Source organism: Lepidothrix coronata, unplaced genomic scaffold (assembly GCF_001604755.1).
Source record: "Lepidothrix coronata isolate B3197 unplaced genomic scaffold, Lepidothrix_coronata-1.0 Scaffold180, whole genome shotgun sequence".
NCBI classification, from domain to species: Eukaryota; Metazoa; Chordata; class Aves; order Passeriformes; family Pipridae; genus Lepidothrix; species Lepidothrix coronata.
The window spans coordinates 2,064,730-2,084,043 of record NW_016690360.1 but is presented as its reverse complement, the minus strand read 5'-3'; the positions used below and the strand labels follow the sequence as shown (position 1 = coordinate 2,084,043).

General features: G+C 46.6%; 2 protein-coding genes across 2 annotated transcripts; one reads left to right on the top strand and one right to left on the bottom strand.

Moving 5' to 3' along the window:
- Positions 1-4,454: 4,454 nt before the first annotated feature.
- Positions 4,455-5,145, bottom strand: ATPIF1 (ATPase inhibitory factor 1). The gene is given in 4 exon segments (XM_017830508.1): positions 4,455-4,651; positions 4,653-4,740; positions 4,830-4,942; positions 5,050-5,145. Coding segments are annotated over 4 exon segments (348 nt in total). The 3' UTR covers positions 4,455-4,600.
- Positions 5,146-5,320: 175 nt separating this feature from the next.
- On the top strand, positions 5,321-15,648 carry DNAJC8 (DnaJ heat shock protein family (Hsp40) member C8). The gene is made up of 9 exons (XM_017830562.1): positions 5,321-5,414; positions 6,357-6,458; positions 8,102-8,158; positions 9,712-9,778; positions 10,415-10,509; positions 11,306-11,377; positions 12,528-12,619; positions 13,569-13,644; positions 14,872-15,648. Exons 1-9 carry the CDS (start codon positions 5,352-5,354, stop codon positions 14,992-14,994), a joined length of 747 nt encoding a protein of 248 aa, XP_017686051.1. The 5' UTR covers positions 5,321-5,351; the 3' UTR covers positions 14,995-15,648.
- Positions 15,649-19,314: the final 3,666 nt, after the last annotated feature.

The following is a 19,314-nucleotide window of genomic DNA, read 5'->3' as shown; positions in this document are numbered from 1 at the left end:
GAAGAGGAGGTCTGTCTTAAAAATCTTCAGGCTTTACTTACCAGTGAGGAACTTTGAGTGCCCCTGGTGTGTTCCATCACCTCTACAGCAGGGAAATGCTCGGAAAATTTCTTCCTACAGAGGCCATGCTGCTGTCATTACCCTGGGCACATATGTTTATTTTGCCTTGCACACAGCCAGTGTATTTAATTTTGGGAAAAACATACACATATACTTTGTCTTTCTCCCACTTGTCTGCTCTTGAGTGGGGAGAACAAGTGTGTCAAAAAGGCCCAAAGAGACCAGACTGGGCAACCTGGCTACCTTGCACTAAAACCAGCTTGCTAAAGATCTTGGATCTCACTTGCCTCTCTTTTCACTTCTTTCCCCACCCGAGCCAAGGATTCTTGGCAATTTCTGTCACATTTGTGTAGGATGCAGCACAAAACGAGCACCTTGGGAAGCAGCTTCTGTTTGCTGCAGCAAAAATCACCAGCTCAGTTTTAGCTGAAAACAAAGTTCACTTTTCCTGCTTCTGCAGTGGCCAAGCAGTTTTGGGCCATGATCTGTAGAAGCATAGAAAGGACAGAGGATCTGGGGGTAAGGAAGGATAAACATCTCATTGAGATATAAAGGCTGCTCCAAGAAGAGAAATTCTTCATGGAACTGCGTTGTAAGTGGCTGTGGGGAGTCAGGGTGTTGTGAACAGGGGTCAGTCCAACCCTGAGGAACAAGTGAATAACCAGGATGCACCGGTTCTGACAGGGAAAAGAATCCCTTCCTTTGTGTCTTCGGTTCAGAGGGGGAGCCAATCATGCCATCAGCCATTCCAGAGCAATTGAGGAAACCCAGAACAATAAGCTCCTCTATGGCCTGTTGTCTGAGTTCAGCACTGTTCTTGCAGCCTTACCAGTTTCAAACATCAGCTTTGGGTTTTGGTTGCTCTGAATCAGAATTGCTTGGAAGTAGCTGGCAGTTTGTAGCCACTGATTGCCAAAAGACAACTGAGCCCTGTCCTCCAGGTCACACTGGACTGAGGGAGAGTCCTGGGAAGGTCTACAGACAGCTTTTACCTTCTTAACCCCCCAGCAATCACCTAGGTCCAAGATGTAGTCTTGGTTTACTCCCCAGCATTCCTGCTCTGGAGTCCTGCAGCAAACTGTCTGTAGCAGGACCTGGCATCTCTCCATCCACTGGCCCTGGAAGTGGTGGCTGAACCCAGACAAACTGCTTGCAAATGCTCCTGTCATTTGTCAGGAGCCCAATGCTATTGCAGTGATCTCCAGAACACCAAACCTTTTTTGGCGAAATGCCCGTCAGACTAAATGCATCTCAAATAATTTTTTGCCACCCTGTAGTTGAAATACTTCTGCTAAGAGGACTGTCTGTAACTCAGACTTGGACATCTTTCATCTCATGTTTTTAATCATAAGCACTGTCAAAGGAGCTGCAGAAAAAACACGTTCCAAGCCTGTAAGCTGATGCTATTGACATATTGCATTGCACTTGGGAGAAAACCCTTAGCCATGCACCCTAGACCCAGTACACTCACCTGTGCTGGTTAACTGCTGCGTCACAGGAATCAGGATGTCATTTGGTAACTTATTGCAGAGACAGTTTGAAGTTCAATAGAAGTAAGAAAACCACTTCTGAAGAGATGCACTGATGATGAAACTACACAAAACAAGATGATTTAACATCTCCCTTGCCCAAAGGCAGAGGTCCCTTTTGAACATTTACTTCAAACCACCTTTTAGTGATCAGACACTATATCAATTCATGCTTCTTACTAACCTCGGGGAACAGGAAAAGACATTTCTGTAACTGAGGTTTTAGAGAGCACCAGAACCAGCACAAGAAAAGGGTCGAGGTGACCAGGGGTGCTGGGAACTCTGGTAGGAACTCAGTTCCTCACAGAATTGCAGCTGGTCAGCATAAGAGGTGGAGTGGGTAAAGTGCTTGTCATCTCTAGAGACAAGTTCAGGAGAGGGGTCTTTTACTAGGCAGAGATATTTACACCACCAAGGAAATAAAGCAGTGCCTGTTAACTAGGAATGGCCAGTGTCACTGGCATTAAACTAAAGCAAACTGGTTTCAGGGAGGTTTGGGACTCCCTGGAAGAGGAGGTCAGTGGGTGGATCACAGTAAAGAAACCTCAACCCAAGGATGAATTGAACACACTACCTGATGTACTAAGATTCATAGCCAGGTGGGATTCCTAGTGGCGAGATGGCTGCAAAGTCAGTTATCATGCCACCTGGATAAAAATAGAGACCTTTCTAGTTTAGCAAAAGGCCTGTCAAGAGATGGGAGAAGACACCATACCCTCCTCAGTACTTCTCGCACTTGCTTGGTGGTGATTTGAGCATTTTTGGACTCCAGAAGCCATTCACCTTGCTAGCCTGGGTGAATTCATTGGGCTTAGAACAATGGGCTGGTGAGATAAGAGGCTGAGTGACTCCCACAACACGCCCAAGACAGTGAAAAGGAGGAGAAGAAGGGGGAGCAGGAAGGAGACTCTGCTTTAAGCAGCAGCATGGTTTATCCATTCATCCTCTCCAGCAGCCAGTCTGTGGGCACAGCTGAGTGATCACCGACTGCCAGGCAGACCATTGCTGAAAGGGGCTTCTCTCCCAGCCCACTTGCTGTGTCAGATCTGCAGCTGCCCGTCCCTTTGTGTTCTTCCACTGCCATAACCTGGTAGGAGTTCAGGGTTGCTGTAGAGGAGTCAGCCAGGTGTTCCTCTCCAGAAAATGCCGTGGGCTGATGAACTGGTGGTAAGGGTCCCAGCACAGCTACCAGTGTAGAAGCCCCTTTGAAACTGGTGCAAAGTTAAAACACGATACCCGATTCAGAGAGTGCTGCTGGGCAAAAAAGCTCTGCAGTGTAGCAAGGTACACACCTGCACATCTAAGTTCTGGGGAACTTCAGAGGGTTTGTAACACCTCTCTCTGTGGCACCATACATCACAGAGGTCCAAATCACAGCACTCCCAGTCTCACAGCAAATCCCCTCCCTTACAGGCGCTTGGGCAGAGGCTCTGTGGCTGAGCTTACGGCATAGTTAGTGCAAAAAATGCCGAGTAAATCACAGAGCCGTGAATTTAAACCCTCAGAATTTAAACCGTTCCTTCAGAATATAGAGTTGTCCTAATATTTATTTCAGCTCTTCCACAGTCCACTGTAGCTGTGATGCCAAGAAATCAGTCTTCAGTGATGACATCTCACTAGTGACTCTGCAGCTTCTGGGGAAAGCCAACCCCAGCTGACAGATACAACAGGAAAAGCGTTCTGAAATGGATAAAAAAATCAGATTTTTAAATGGGTATAACCTAAACGGGTCAATATTGCTTTTCATGACTTAGTTCTTCCCCCGAGGTTCAGGGAGGTGGGGAAGGGGGAGTTACTAATAGTTTTGTAATTAGCCCCATCTAAAAAGGGACCAAGCCTGCAGTGAAGCTCTGTACACAACCTCAGCACAACTCACCACAGCATCTCCCGCAGACTGAGCACAGCCAGGCAAGGATACTCCACAGTAAGTACAGCCTCTCTTCCAGGGCTGATCACATGGGTGACATCTTCATTGAAGAACGTTTTTTAAGGGCATTAGAGTGACAGTGGTGTCTAATTTACTCTGCAGACAAGACATGCCACTACCTGCAGTGTTCCTCAGGTGAGAGCAGTCCAAGGGGAGCAGCTGGCTGGGGGTGTACCAGGTAACACAGGAGAAACTGGGACACCTTCAGCCAGCCAGTCACACCCTTGTCAAACCACTTTCTACATCAAAGGTATCATTTGCCTCCTGCACTTTCAGACAGGGCAGTTCCAGGCACGTACCCACCCAGTTCAGCGTCGTTGCTACCCTTCACCAACTGTAACGCAGCCTGGCATTCACCAGTGCTACAAACCAAGCCAGTTCAGGCAGATTTATGGACACAGTGGAAGTGTAGAAGGCAAGGCTGTTTTCTTTCCTGTCCATTCTTATTACATAAAAAAATCCCCCTCTTGTCAGGGCTTAGTGGAATAAGACCAGAGTATTTCAAGGCACTCACTGTGTTTTATGATGAATTTCTTACACTAAAATTGCAAAAGTGATTGAAATAGCATAAAATTAGTCTTAATCCATCCTTCTTTGGAAAGTGACTTAGCTAAGGAACAGAGAACTAGAGACAATAAAAAAAAAACCCACTGGGCAATTAAAGTCATTGTGGAAAAGAACATTCATGTCCAAGTCAGGATCTTGGCTGTCTTGCTCCAGGAACTAGCACCATCACACATGACATCAGCATAACTCTAAAGTTATCTCACTAGGTACAAATGGTCATTTCTTTCAAATAAATCTAAAGAAAGTAGTTAAGTTCTGTACAGGCCTGTCTACTCAGGAGTACATCCTTATTTTGGAAGAACAATGAAGCTTAAAACCAGACAGTGGGGTTGGTTGTTTTTGTTTTCATTAAACAGTTACTGAGCAGGAAAGTGAGACTGAGTAGTTTATTTGACAATGTTGCAGACCACAGTATAATTGGATGGGTTTAGATTATGCGGATCAAAATATACAGTCTCCAACGCTGTTTTTACACCACATTCAGTATTGGCCATGCACATTCAACAACAGCACCAGCTTAGTCATCTTTAAGCTGCTTGATCTTATGCTTATGGGGCTCAATTTCTTTTTTGCAGCTGCTCAATCTCTTTCTGGTGGTGATGGATCTCTTCCTCGTGGTGTTTCCGTAAAGCAGAGAGCTGCTCTCGCTCCTTCTCCCTGCAAGAGAGGACGGCCCGAGGTGCAGCCCCGCAGCCGGGCCGTGCCCGGGCTGAGGGAGTGGCCCCGCAGGCCCCGGCCTCGCTCACCTGAAGTACCGCTCCTCCTCAGCCGCCTGCTTCTTCCCGAACGCGCCGCCGGCCTCGCGGATGGAGCCGCCGCCGCCGCCGCCCTTCCCGGCGCCTTTACCCAGCTCGCCGAGCTGTAGGAGGGACGGCGGTGAGTGCGGGGTGCAGACGGACAAAGGGACGGAGGGACACCCCCGGGACACCCCCGGGACACCCCCGCCCGCCGCGCCCCCGCGCCCACCTGGTCGGCGCCCGAGCTCGAGCTCCAGCGCTGCTGCTGCGCCAGCAGAGCCCCGCGCAGGCCGAGCCCGCCCCGCGCCGCCGCCACGGCCGCCATGGCCGCGTGCCCTTGGAGCGCCCGCCCCGCCCCGCCCCGCGCCGCGCCTGCGCAGCCGCGCCCGCGCGCGGGGCCCGGCGGGAGCAGGACGGCGGGGGGCGGGGCCGTGAGACGTCACAGGCGGGGCCCTCCCGCGCGCCCCGCGGGGGTGGTGTCTGTTGGCGCGGTCACGTGGCGCGACGGCGTGGTCACGTGGTGCGGCGGCCATGGCGGCGGCGGGGCCCGGCGCGGGCGCGGCCGAGGACGCGTTCCTGACCTTCTACAATGAGGTACCGCCCGCGCCGGGCCCCGCTGCCCCCGCTCTGCCCGGCCCCGCCGCCTCCCCCCGCAGCGCCGGGGCCCGCGGGCCGCGCGGGACCGCGCTGTGCCAGGCCCGGGGGCCGCCGATAGGCGGGCCGGGCGGAGCCGCTGTGGGCGCTGGGCGGGGGGCGGGCGAGCGGCGGGGGCGGGGGGTCCGTCCTGTCTGTGCTCGACCCGGCCCTCTGGCAGCCCCGGCGCTGCCCGGGGAGGCCCCGCGCTCGGCTCGCTGGAGGCTGTACCGCCCGGCCCTGAGCGCGGCACCCCGTGCCCGGGTGTGGGAACCTGTCCCCGGGGCCCCTTCCCTGTGCCGGGACTTGGGGCGTAGCCTGGGTATTTTACCTGAGCTGCCCGCACAGAGGCCGTGCTGGTTCGGCAGATCCGTATATCTGTAAATAAAACTGAACATTAAATATAAACACGTGGCTTGGTTTTGGCGTAGTACTATGAAGAGCAAAAAGTAAACTGAACTGAACTAAATAACCTGTGGTCAGAGTGAAGTGGATTTGTGTACTTGCATCGGTATCACTTCATGTGTTTAAAGGGCTGTACTGCCAGCAGCGGGTTACAAGCAATAGCGCGGTGTTTTCAAAGGAATCACAGCGACAGGGCTGCTGGAAGAGCAAGGGGAAGGGAAGAGGCACAGCTGTAGAGCAAGCTGAAGGATAGACGGGCAGAAGTGCTCTGCAGGGTTTTTTATGGTTAAAATGTAACATTAAAAATACTGTTGTGCTATATAAAAGGCTCAGTGATATGCTTTGCTACAGCTTCGGTAAAATAACCACAAGCTTGAGGCGAGCAAGAAGTATAGTGAATTGTAGTAGGGGACCAGTGTAACTGGTGTAGTAATCGCGGGGAAAAACAGGTAAGGATGTTGTGATGGTCAGTTAATGCAGGTCTCTCTTGTTCTTCAGGTAAAGCAAATTGAAAAACGAGACTCTGTTTTAACATCAAAAAACCAAATTGACAGGCTGACCCGACCCGGATCTTCCTATTTCAACTTGAACCCTTTTGAGGTTAGTTTGAACATTTTGTCCTCCCTTCTGACTTAGTCTACCAACTTCTCGATTTCCTGAGTATTTTATTGCAGTAAAAGACTGAACATAAAGAACCCAAAATCTCTAGGTACAGGTTACTGTGCAAAAGTTGTGCAGAAGCAGAAGGATGGTATCTGTGTGCACGCTTTCTTTCTCACTGATGGCGGTGCAAACTATGTTCTTTTGTCACATTTCCCTCATGCAACATCACTGGAAGATTTGGCAGATCAGTGCTGGGTACTTTCTGAACAGAAAAGTAACAGCTGGAGGTGGCAGCTTGGCAAGTTCTGGTCAGAGCTTTCTTAATTCAGCATTTCTAGTTCTGTGTTTTATTTTGTGTGTTCATCCCACTGAACTTGTGTAGCCTGAAGAACACAGTAAATAATTATTGTGGTATTCAGCTGGAGCTGGCTTTCCCTGTGTGTATTCCTTCTTGATATCATCTTCTCTGCCTTTTTAAAGCCCCAAGTGCTTTTTGTAGACCCAGTTCAGGGCTAGAAGACCCAGTTCAGGTCTTTTTGTAGACCCAGATCAGTTGGCAGGTTCACTCTGACAACATTCAGTTTTGTGTAGATCTTAGATCTTTGACTTGGAGAGTAAATTAAGAAAGCCATTTGGGAGTAGACTGTAGCTTTCCTGTGGGAGAGTATTTTTTATTTACAGACTACCGTGAATCTGCTCACTTGTTGCTTAGATCTTCTTTTCAGTAAATTAATTCACAGAAGAGCTCCTAAACTTTGCCACATCCATAAAGATCAGTAGACAAGTGGTCTCATTCATGGAAACTAAACAGTAAAACTCTACTGTCTTCTTTTAAAATGATAAAATGAATAAATTCTTACAAATGGTGGTTTCCTGCCCAGAGTTCTCAGTTATGAATGACCTGACAGTGTTCCAAAGCCCCCATATGCTTCTGTTTCTGCCAGACTGAACACTGCTACAGGACTGGTTGAAGGTTCAGACCAAGTTATGGATGGCAGCTGTCTACACAAGGCTTGAGTGTAGAAAGGGCACTGGCATAGTCAGAGGAATCTAGCATTAGCAGAAGTAGAGTGTCACAAAGATGATGACTACTAAAATGTTTTTGTTTTACTGGGTGAAAATTCATATTGTGATGGAGGAAGCTTTCTGACGTGTGTCTGTGTGCCAGTGAACCAAGTGTTACAGAATGTGCTGAGCTGGAAGGGACCCATCAGGATCACTGAGTCCAACTTCTGGTCCTGAAAAGGACACCCCAACAATCCCACCCTGTCCCTGAGAGCATTGTCCAAACACTTCTTGAACTCAGGCTTGATGCTGTGACCGCTGCCCAGGGGAGTCTGTCCCAGTGTTCAGCCACCCTCTAGGTGGAAAACCTTCTCCTGATGTCCAACCTAAACCTCCCCTGACTCAGTTTCATGTTGTTTCTTTGAGTCCCATCACTGGTCACGAGAGTGAAGAGATCAGTACCTGCCCCTCGTGTGGATGTTAAAGACCCCAATGAAGTCTGACCTCAGTCTCCTCCAGGCTGAACAAACCAAGTGGTTTCAGCCGCTCCTCATAAGAGTGTTAGAACTTACTGCCAGAAACCTGATTCATGGAGAGTAGCATCAAACTTCCTTTGCTCTCATGGTGTCTTTTAGGTGCTGCAGATGGATCCTGAAGCCACAGATGAAGAGATAAAGAAAAGATTCCGACAGGTATTTGGCTTTTGCACTTGAAGTCCCTGGAAGGAAACTAGAAGTTCTTTTGAGATTGTGGAGCTGGGCTTGGGCTCAAGAAAAATGGTGATAAAGCTGTTCTTGGGTAGAGGAGTGGCCATTTTTGACAGAAATGCATAGAACAATGCTTGTATCAACAAGAGGAGAGCTGCAGGAGTGTCCCTGGTCCATGCATGATTGGCTGCTTTGCCTGTGCAGTGTGTCAGGGGGCTGTTGCAAACTGATATACCCATGTATTATCAGCTTATTGAACTGGACTTCAAGGAGAAGATGAAAACTCATCAGAAATCTGAAAAAAGGTATTTTTCTCTATAATATGGACTTGAATCCAGAAGTGTATTTTCTCTGATGTTTCTTTAAGAATTTCAGTGGGCATTTTTGGTGGCTTGGTTACTGGGAACAGCAGCAGTCCTCCTCACTGACCTGTCTGTAACAAAGGAAACATTACCCCAGCTTCCCTCTGCTGACAAACCTGCAGGAAAAATTTGAGTTTAATCAGCACATGCAGCAAAGAAAGGGTATTTGTAGGGCCGTGGCCTCCACCTGAATTAATGCTGTGAGTGCTGGCTGGCAGAGGAATGTGCCTGCCAAATTGGTGATGGGATATGGGCTCCTCCTGTAGATGGGAGGTGGAAGGATAAACTTTTGATCTGTATCTGGCTTCTCGGCTCTGTGAGACAATAAACTGGGGCTGTCTCAGCTTTGAGCTGGTAAAATACTACAGGGAGATGTTTTGCAGTCAAGGTGATGAAGTGAAAAATACAGTATGTGGAACAGCCAACAGAGGGGAAAGAAGACAAGTAAATCTGTTCAGGACTGAAGGCAAACTTTTTCCCTGGGAACTAGAAAGTGGCAGCTGTAGAGTAGTTATTTTGCATTCTTTGGCACTAATGCAGTTTCAGTTGCTGATCTGTACAGCAATAGCAAAAATAAGAGATTTAGAAAAAATAGCTATATGGGGAAAGTTTGAAAGAACTTTGTCTGGAAAAGGAATGTGGAGGAGGACATGTGCTTTCCAGCACAGTTAAAGTTGCCCTAAGGATGGTAGTGATCCATGTCCTGTCTCTGCCAAAGCACAGGAAGAAATTTTCTTAACTTTTAGTAAAGTAGCCTAACGAAAAACTTTACCACTCTGAATAGTTTGGTGTTTGGACAACCTTAGGGATACTGGAGAACTTCTTGGGAGAATTTGGTTAAGGATGATCTTTGTGGATTTGGTTTTTGTCAAGACCAAGGATATAAAACTTGTGTGACCAAGGGGTTCATATCAGCCCGGGCACTGCAGCTGAGGACTGTTTAGATTTTTCCACACTTCCCAAACTGCAGCTTTTCTCGGATAGCCTGTTTGTTAGACGGATTGTTTGATTTATCAGTGTGTACTGGCACATACTTCTGCATGAGTTGTCCGTGTACAAAGTAATGTGACCCCTTGGGATTCTTTCTGTCTGAGACTATTTCACTCCTCTCAAAAATCTCTGAGATACTCTTCATCTTTTACAATGATCTTGATAGCAAAATCCTTTCTCTTGCAGCTGTCAATACTGGTGCATCCAGACAAAAACCAAGACGATGCAGATAGAGCCCAGAAGGCATTTGAAGGTAACACTCGCCCTTTCTCTGTGTTGCTCTGGTTTAGTAGTTAATGCTGCTTTTCTGGTGCTGGTTTAAATGTTCGTTGGGGTGGAGGGGACAAAGGTTGCTGCAGAGGTGCTTTAGCAGGGATAGAAGCAGCTGTGGGAGCAGCAGCTGTGTGGGGTGGTGACATTTCAGCAAGTGGCACTAGGTGGCAACAGTGGCATTGTCATGTCACAACGGGGACAGACACCTCTGTGGGGTTTTGGGATTGTTCAAGAAAAGCTGTTTGATCTGTGCATTAGATTGTATTCAATGACCATACGACAGAAGTAATGTGATGGTTTGAGATGTATGCTTTGCATCACAGTGAGGTGTTCTGCACCTTAAACTCACCTTATGCCCTATAACTACAGCTGGTAGGACTGATACTTTCACCTGCTGCCTCCAGAAGATATGGGATAGTTCCTACCATTACTATACCCTAAAACTCATTTAACTAATCATGTTATCACTTACCTAGATGTATTTAATACAAAAAAACCCTGCCAAACAAATGACACCCACAAATTCTAGAAGCCAGATTTTTAATGCCAACAAGTAGCATTCTTGTGATGCCTTGTGAACGTGACTGGTGCTATTAACGTTGCTCCTTTTTGTTAGCTGTAGATAAAGCGTACAAGCTGCTGCTAGATCAGGAGCAAAAGAAGAGAGCCTTGGATGTGATACAGGCAGGAAAAGAATATGTGGAACACACTGTAAGTATGGGAACATCTAGGGATGGGGGTGAGTGGTAATCAATCAAATCAATCAATCAAACCTTGTAATGGAGCTGTGCAGGTGGGCTCCAAGCTCTTCACAGCAGGAACAAATCTGCTGTGTGCAGGACTGCTGTTGAGCTCAGTGCTAGATAATTCAGTGAAATTCAGTACTTGAAATAATTAGGTCAGATCACATGATCTGACCTAAATATTTTTTTCCAAGTCTATGAATGAATGATGCAGTTCAGTTGTGTGTAGATAGAAGAGAATAGGTGGTGACAGCAGGAGACTGGGAAGTTTGGAGGATATTGACCTATAAGAAAAGGAGCTTGGATTGCACTGGCCAAGAAGTTAGTTGAGTGATGTGGGTGGGCTAAAACACGATAAGCTTGAGGAAGCAGATGATATGGGAGAACTCAGATACTCTTAACACAAGGGACACTTGATGTTCTGCTTGTTATTTTAGTCACTTGAATATCAAATAGCAAAATAAATTTCCTGCTGGTTTGGATGGTGTATATTTGATAAGAATATATCTGTTAAAAATACCCAGAAGGGATTGTATTGAAGGAATAGCATCCAACATAATACTTTTAATTACTACAGTTTGTGTGATAGTGATCTTGTAAGTGTTTATCTGGGCCTAGAACAGTTTGGTCTGAAATAAAAAAATCAGTGTGATGAAGAACGGACTTCTTCCTACGTGTTGGAGTAGGAATACAGAACTACTTGGATACAATTGTGTTAGGCCTATAAGACTTCTAAGGTTCTTATTTTTGTTCCCAATCTTTAGGTGAAAGAAAAAAAGAAACAGTTGAAGAAGGATGGAAAACCTCCCACTGTAGAGGAAGATGATCCTGAAGTTGTAAGTCGTACACTGTTCAGAGAAACTGGGGAGTACAAAGCATGTTTTGAGGAATTAAGATTCAAAACCAGTGAAGAAGTATTTATTAGACTTGTTAATGTTGTAAATCCGTACAGTTACAGAAGAGCAAATTCTACTTAGCCTCTGTAGAGTACCATGTGTCAGGTGATACCCCTGTGCTTTGGAAAATAGTTTAACTGTAGTGTAAAGAGTAAATATATCAGATTATATGGACCAAAATACCCTCTTATTTTCTTGGAGCAATTCTTCATTGCTTGTGCATCATGCAGTCTTTTTTGAATTTAATTTCTTGTTGTCTTCTGACTGCTGGAACTGTGGCATTCCTGCTGCCCGCAGAGGCGTGTGTAGGACCCACTGCAGTGTGGCTAAAATGAGCTCTGGGAGTTTTTTGGGTGAGAGCTGTTCTGGCTGTTTCTTCCATATAGCACTGGAGGACAGATGTGCTGTTCTGCAACAAATCACCTGTATTAAAAAAGGCATGGCATAATTTAGTTCTTTTTACCTGGGTTCTAGTCTGAAAAAGTGATATGAGAAGCTGTAACAATGACAGATGATTTCCAAACACTGACTTCATGAGTCTTGCTTTCGTCACCTTTTTTTTTGTGGAAAGTGATTTTTTCCTGTTAATATCAACACAGTAACCCCATAACCATTCTATTTTCCACTGATTTTCATAAGTCTCTTGCTGTTCTTTAGTAATTAAGGTTGTTTTAAGTATACTGATTTCCTACTGGGAAATGCTAGATTTTTACAACACATCAAGATCTGCTGAAAAATTACTCTCTAAACAGTGACCATTTTGCCTTTTTTTGTCAAATGTAAAATTGCAAGACTTAAAGAGAGTTTGAAATGAACAGTTCTGTTTAGACACAACTTCATCTATACAAATTAAAACAAGACTAATATGAGGCTAATATGTAGTTGCTTCCTGGTGCCAGGGCCAGAATTTAGTCAGCAGTGGTTTATACCTTTTTGTGTGCTGCTGCTATTGACCGCTGTCAGAGTAGGATAAGGGTTATGTGGGCACACCTATGGATCACTTTCTTCTTGTGCTTCTTACATTCATATGTAAAATAGACTTTAGCTATGTTAATGGGCATTATTTTAAGACTGGATTTGTGTTTTACAGTTCAAACAAGCCGTATACAAACAGACAATGAAGCTCTTTGCTGAACTGGAAATTAAGAGGAAAGAAAGAGAAGCAAAAGAAATGCATGAAAGGTATAAGCAATGTTCTGCTTGTGCAATTCAGGCTCTTCTTCCCCCTCATGCTTCCTCAGAGAAGATAAGGGACCATAGAGTCTTCAAATAGTCTAAGTTGGAATGAACCTCTGGAGATCATCTGGTCTGACCTCCTGCTGAAGTTAAGGCCTTAGATTAGATTAACAAGGGTTCTGTCAAGCTGATCTCCAATAATGTAGATTCCCCCACTTCTCTGTGCAGCCTGTGGGTTGTAGAGCTCTGTACTTGAGAAAAGCACACAGGAAATTTGCCCTCCTGTGTTGAAGGCATTAATATATTTGGTATGCTTGTATTCTCTTATGTGTACACATGGAGGCCAGCCACAACAGTGAAATGGTGACACAATTCTGCGTGCTGTTGGCATGCAAAGGATTGATTTTTAATTTTAATGAAGTGTCAGAAATACCCTGTGGCATGTGTGATCCTGAACTATTTTAGATGTTTTGATCACATGTTGCCTGAATGCTCACTGTGGATGCACTTCCTAGAGAGTGGTTCTATGCTGGTCAGTGAGGTGAGAGATGGCTGCAGGCCACTGCTTTTGATTACAGATGAAAATTAGGGGGATAAAAATTTAATTCCTACCTTGCATGTTCAAGTGGCTATCAACTTCTCAAAATATGTACTCTCAACAGTTTTAGAGACTTACCACTAGAGTTATGAAGGAGTCCAACTTGTTTTACTGAGCAGGAGAAGCTGATTCACTAATTGTGTGCATGCTGTCAGTGGGGCCAAACCATCATCTCTGCTTGCTGCTCTTCCAAATTTGAAACAAAATTCTATTTGCTGTGCTATTTAGGTGTGCATATCTATCTCTTCTGTAGTCTGTCAAGAAATCAGAAGAGCTTTCCAAGATGTTCTGAAAGTACTACTGTTTCTTTAAAGTAGATGCTTGTGGGTTCATGACTTGTGTGTGGTTCCCTTCCAGGAAGCGGCAGAGGGAAGAGGAAATTGAAGCACAAGAGAAAGCTAAACGAGAACGAGAATGGCAGAAGAACTTTGAGGTAATTAGCAGTTTAACTTTCAGGATGGGCCTCAACAATTCTTGGCCATGCTGCATGGGATGGCCACAGAGAGATGAGACCTTTTGTATGCAAGTCTATAAGATAATTTAAGTAAAAGATCTGCACTAGCCTGGGTGGTCCATGTGTAGAGAGAAGAGCCCAGAAGGGCTTTCGTATCACCTGTGCAGAAACGGGTCTGGTCAGTTAAGGTATAGTATTGTTCACCTACGTCAGCAGTTCATTCTTGTCTCTAGTTGTGAATTTGAATTGTTGCTTAGCCCAGGTCACTGGAGACTGGCAAAACTTAATCTGGCAACTGCTTGTGTGGGCTGTTGGTGGTACTTCCCAGTCTGGTTGCTAACACTTATGGAATCTGTGTCTCCTCTAAATATCAGAAACATGATTGACAGTCACTTCCCTGTACTCTGCCATGCTGCTGTCAGGGTTTAGGCGTGTCCAAAGTGGTTTGTGGTCGTTGTGCTGCTATTCTAGGGGTCAAACCTACAGCCCACCAGGATACTCGATCTAGCCTGTAACTGCTCCTTCATTACACACCAGAGTTGAAGACCTGAGACGTGCAGGGGTGGTGGGCAGGAAAGAAGTCATTAAGGATGTGCAGGACCTCATGAAACAATGAGCTAGATTGTTCATTCATGTTTTTATTTTTTTTAAATTTTTTGGTTTTGTTATCTCCTCAGGAAAGGTTTCTGCTGCTCTGCAGGTAGGGCAGGGAGAGGAGAAAAGTGCACCAGAGACCTTTTCTCATTGTGTCAATATGGTGAGACTTGGGGTGAGAAGCGTGAGAGAAGGCAGCAGTATGTTTTCCTTCTCTCTTCTCCCTGCCTCCAAGCTGCAGCACCAGGAGAGTGAGGAGGTGAGACAGAGAAAAGAGATGGCACGTTCTGGGCTGGCAGATTAGGAACAGTCATTGGAGAGGAGGTTTCTTTTTATCTTTACACATTAGAGGATTCAGCTGAGACTAGTCAGGACTGCCCAACCCAAGCTGGTTGTTTCTGAAACAAGAAACAGCAGAGTGCTTTTACTGGTGTGTCTAAGCTCACTTGTAGTTCCACTGCACTGTGTTGCTCTGGCTCTTCCCAATGTCTGTGTGTCTTAGGCTGCCAGGGGCTGCTGGATAAGGGAAAATTGCTACTGAAATGGGTATATGCTGCCTGTGCTCTGCCTCTTTCACTTTTTAACTCTCCACTTCCTCTCTGTTGTTCCCAGGAAAGTCGGGATGGCCGTGTAGACAGCTGGAGAAATTTCCAGGCAAATACAAAGGGGAAGAAAGAAAAGAAAAACAGGACCTTCCTCAGACCTCCCAAAGTAAAAATGGAGCAGCGTGAATGATCCTGGCAGCACTGCCCAAATGCAGCTCCTCAGTCCCCTCTCTGCTTTAAGGACTCATTGGCACCTAGAGTAAGATATGCTTTTTAGTAGACTGTTTGTTTCCAGTACAATTAATTATTGGTTGAAGTATTTTTTGTACTCAGTCCATTCGAAGTAGGGCCAGAGAATGACCCCGGCCAAGGCCCCGCTCCACATAGAACACTTGGCTTAGGAGAGTCCCCGCCATTCCTGCTGTCCCTGTGTCTGCTGCCCTGTAACTTGGTGTTTTGTACTTCACAGAGACTGTGCTGTTTCACCACTTCTGTTTCTAGTTTGAGAGCTGAACAAGATATTGGAAATGTATCCAAACCTTTCCAGGCATCATCTTTCTCAGCAAGTTCAGCTTGGGAAAGGTCTGGACTGGCTCTGGGATTGTGCTTCCAGCACAGTCAGTGCAGCTGGCCAGCACTTAGGTCCTGCAGCTCCTCACTGCACTGAGTGGTGCTTGGAAGGAACCTGCCCCCAAGATTTCCAAACTAAAATCCCAGCTCTCAGACTTAGACTTCTGTTAATCTCAGTGACCTGCTAGTCACTTCCTATAAAGGAAAGTAACTTCTCTTGATTAATAGTTAAGCTGCAATGGTCTGTATGTAAAATAAATTTTTACCCAAATTACTGTTTTTTTTCTTGGAATTATTAAAAAAATGCAATAACAAGGGTGTGAATGGAGTGCTACCACTGAGATGGTGCTGCTCTTCAGCATGCACACGTTACCCAGTAAGGGTCTGCTGCCATCCCAAAGTCTGTTCTGGCTTGTATTTTGAAGTGACAGTCCTCAGAGACATACCCAGGAGGCTGGGAGAGGATGGCTCTTCCTGGGATGCTGCCTGGGTGGAGGCAGGCGTGCCAGGGTCTGTGCTGAGGACTGAGCTTGTGGCTGGGCCCTGGGGGAGTGTGGATGGGTTGGGAGGCCTTGGGCACCTGTCAGGAGCATAACTCCTCGGAGCTGTGAGGTGAGCTCAAACTCATGACTTTGGATTTCTAAATTCCTGCTTTCTGTGTATTGTATGTTTTTTAAGAGATTCTGAACTATTTAATGGAATGTGCTACAGTCTCGCGTGTGCTGGGCAGGTTCCTCTGGAGACCATTCTGCAAGCTCTTCCCATCTGTCCTCATGGCCAGCCCTATACCTGGGTCCCGTGAAGAGCTGCTTCCACGAAGGTGCTGCTCTCCTTCCTTCTCACTGCTGTTACCAGCTCCTTCCACTTGTCTTCAAGTGAGTGTGATGCGTTGTGCTGCTCCTGAGCAGCGGCTCAGTCCGGCAGGATTGCTTCTGCTGGCCCTGGAGAGGTGCCTCCAGCTGCTCGTTTCCCAGCTCTCAGTTCTGATGAACTGCCTCCTATTCCTGCTGGAGAGGAGTGACATGACCGAGTTGTTGTGTTACACAACAGGTGTCTGCAGGAAGAGCAGTTCCCAGGGAAGGTGGTGCATCCTGATAGGACCAGGACTTGGCTGAACCTGCTGAAGGGGGCTGGTGCTCTCCCCTCACCTTCCTTTCTCTTCCTCATGCACTGGTCTGTGTGACCAGATGTAAAATGAAATATCCTTCCCATATAAAATGAAGGTATTTTGGTACTTTATACATTAAATAGCTCTTAACACATCAGAACACAGTTCCTATTTCCTGTATAAACACAGGAATGTAGTTTCTTGACATTACTTGTCCTGTGAGTGTAACCTGCTAAATAGATCCCTTGAGCTGAACCTCGAGGGGCAAAACATTGTTAAAGAGTAGCATGTTGGTGATGTTCGGGTGGCACATGAGCCAAACACTAATAATTAGCAGCAGACTAAGATGGGCTGGCAGGTCTGGGTGACACTGAACTGTGCAGCATCTCTGTTCAGGCACTGAAATTACTTTTTATTGGTGGAACCTAATCCTCCAGTAACTGAGAATGCATTGGTAGGACACAACTTCCTTGTCGAGGCAGCAATTGGCCATGTTTGTTCTGGGGAAAATATCAGTTAGCTTGTGGTGCTGCCTCTCAGATGTAATCTCCTCTGCTCCTTGGCTGTAAGACATGAGTAGTGCTGGGCAGCAGCTCACACCATCAGTGGTTCCAAGTGCAGTTTCTCAGTGCCCAGAGGACATGCTGCCCCTCCAACCTGTCTGCCTTTTCTTCCCTGTCAAAGTATTTCTGTTTTAAAGATCTGTCCCCATCACTTTTGTCCCAGGGTCCTTCCGTTTGACCCTGAAACACTTGTCTCTAGCAGCATTTCTTTGCTGATGGTGTGATGTCTTTGCTGCCCTTTCAGATCTTTTCTTTACATTTTTTTCAGGTAGCTCAGGATGGGCCCCGTGAGAACTTGAAACATTTGTAAGACCCATATTAAGCTCTGATTCTGCTTCTCAGAGCTGTGTGTGTTGATGAGAATGTGCCCAGGGCAGTGGCTCACCACTGGCTCTCGAGGGGTGCAGCTGGGACCAGAGTCACAATGTCCAGGTCCATGGGCTTCTGCAGTGGAGTCACTGTTTTCCAGTGGATCTGACTGGTTTGGGACAGCTTGCAACAACACAGTGTCATTCTCAATTTAGCTGTTCCTGTTTCCTTTGCTTCCTGCCCTGCCTGTGATATGCTTCTGTGTCTACATATGCAGTTTTTCCTGTCTTATCTACCCAGCCAAGTCCTGAGAAGCTTCCCATCTGCCAGAGGGGTCTTGGGCTGCACTGAAGTACCTGGCCCTTCTCTGAGTATTTCTCTGCTCCACTGGGAGGTTAATTCTGATCCTTGTATACTCTGTAGAAACAAACTGGTCTGAATTGCCTGGGTGAATACGAGTGCACAACGTGGATCCCCACAGATGCCAAGGCAGTGGGATGAATTGAATGGAATGCTGTTTAATTTCAAAAGGTAGAGATGTGTAGAGGGAGGGATCTCTAGGCCTCTGCTCTCCCTGGAGCTGTTTTTGGGTCAGTGGTTCTCACAGACTAAACTATTTGCCCTTGATGTGCAGGACCAGAAAATTCATCGGTGGGAATAAGGAGTAACTTTGTTTTCTTTCAGAAGGAGAAAAGGTATCAGGGAGCTGCAGAAGCACCTTTCAGTAGAGTCTTGGCTTTGATTTCCCATGGAAATAGCTTCTCCTCTGTGTCCAGTTCGCACAGATGTACATGGGGATCGACTAGAGTCTGGCTTTGTTTTCTGGAAGCCCAGAGGTCACTCCTGAAGCTCTTGGTTTCAATCTGAGGAAGGGAGCTTGTCTTTCCCTCCCTATGCACTTGGCAAAGGTGTGTCTGCTGTTCACTAGTGGGATGGGAAAGGACCTTTGCAAGGTACTTGTTTTCTTGTGTCTGAAGATAGAAAAGGGCAACTGCAAAAGAAACAACTCACATGAGGATAAAGAGGAGGGGGCAGCACCTTCCTGCCGGTGCTACTGTGCAATTTAGTGATGAGAATGGAGGATCCCGAGTGTGTAGACAGGCTGAGGTCTTGATTTCACCGGGTAGTAAAGCCATTCAGTAAAGGCTAGACCAGGTTATGGCCTGAGGGCTTAGCCAGAGATGAAATCTCTTCTTGATAATACATAAATCGGTGTTTTACTTAACGTTTATCTTAGTTTGGCAAACACAGTGATGTGCTCTGAATTCGCCATCAACCCCTTCTCCCTGGGCAGGAACAGCTCGTTCACTGTGTGCTATTTGTATTTCAGGCCTTAGCTAGTTTTGGGGGGATTAACTGCAGCCAGTGAAGTACTGAATAGAGGGACCCAGGTGAGAGAGATCAATGGCTTGTCCTCTCCTCTCCTTCCAGATGACAGGTTCTTTTGCTAGTCTTTCTCTTAAAACAACTGAAACTGGAGACAACTGTGATAGGTTGGCCTTTAATGTAGTGTTTCCCTCAGAAACAGGAGGGTGATAGCAGCGTGATATCTACAGAGATGGGCTGCCTTGTCTTCCTTTTCCTCTTGCAAGCTGCAGTGTGAGCCAGACCTCCCCTGCTGGGGCAGCTGAGTCCTACATTCCTAGGGTTCCCTCAACCTGAGGGAACAGCATGAAGTTGTATCAGGGGAGGTTTAGGGATCTCAGGGAAAGGTTCTTCCCTCAGAGGGTGGTTGGGCACTGAACAGGCTCCCCAGGGCAGTGGTCATGGCCCCAAGGCTGCCAGAGCTCCAGGAGGGTTTGGACAATGATCTCAGGCATATGGGGGGATTGTTGGGGTGTCTGTGCAGGGCCAGGAGTTGGACTTTGATGATCCTTGTGGGTCTATTCCAACTCAGGACATTCTGTGATTCTACAACTCACTAGAAGAAAAGGGGCGTTGTCCCATGTTGTCCCCCAGC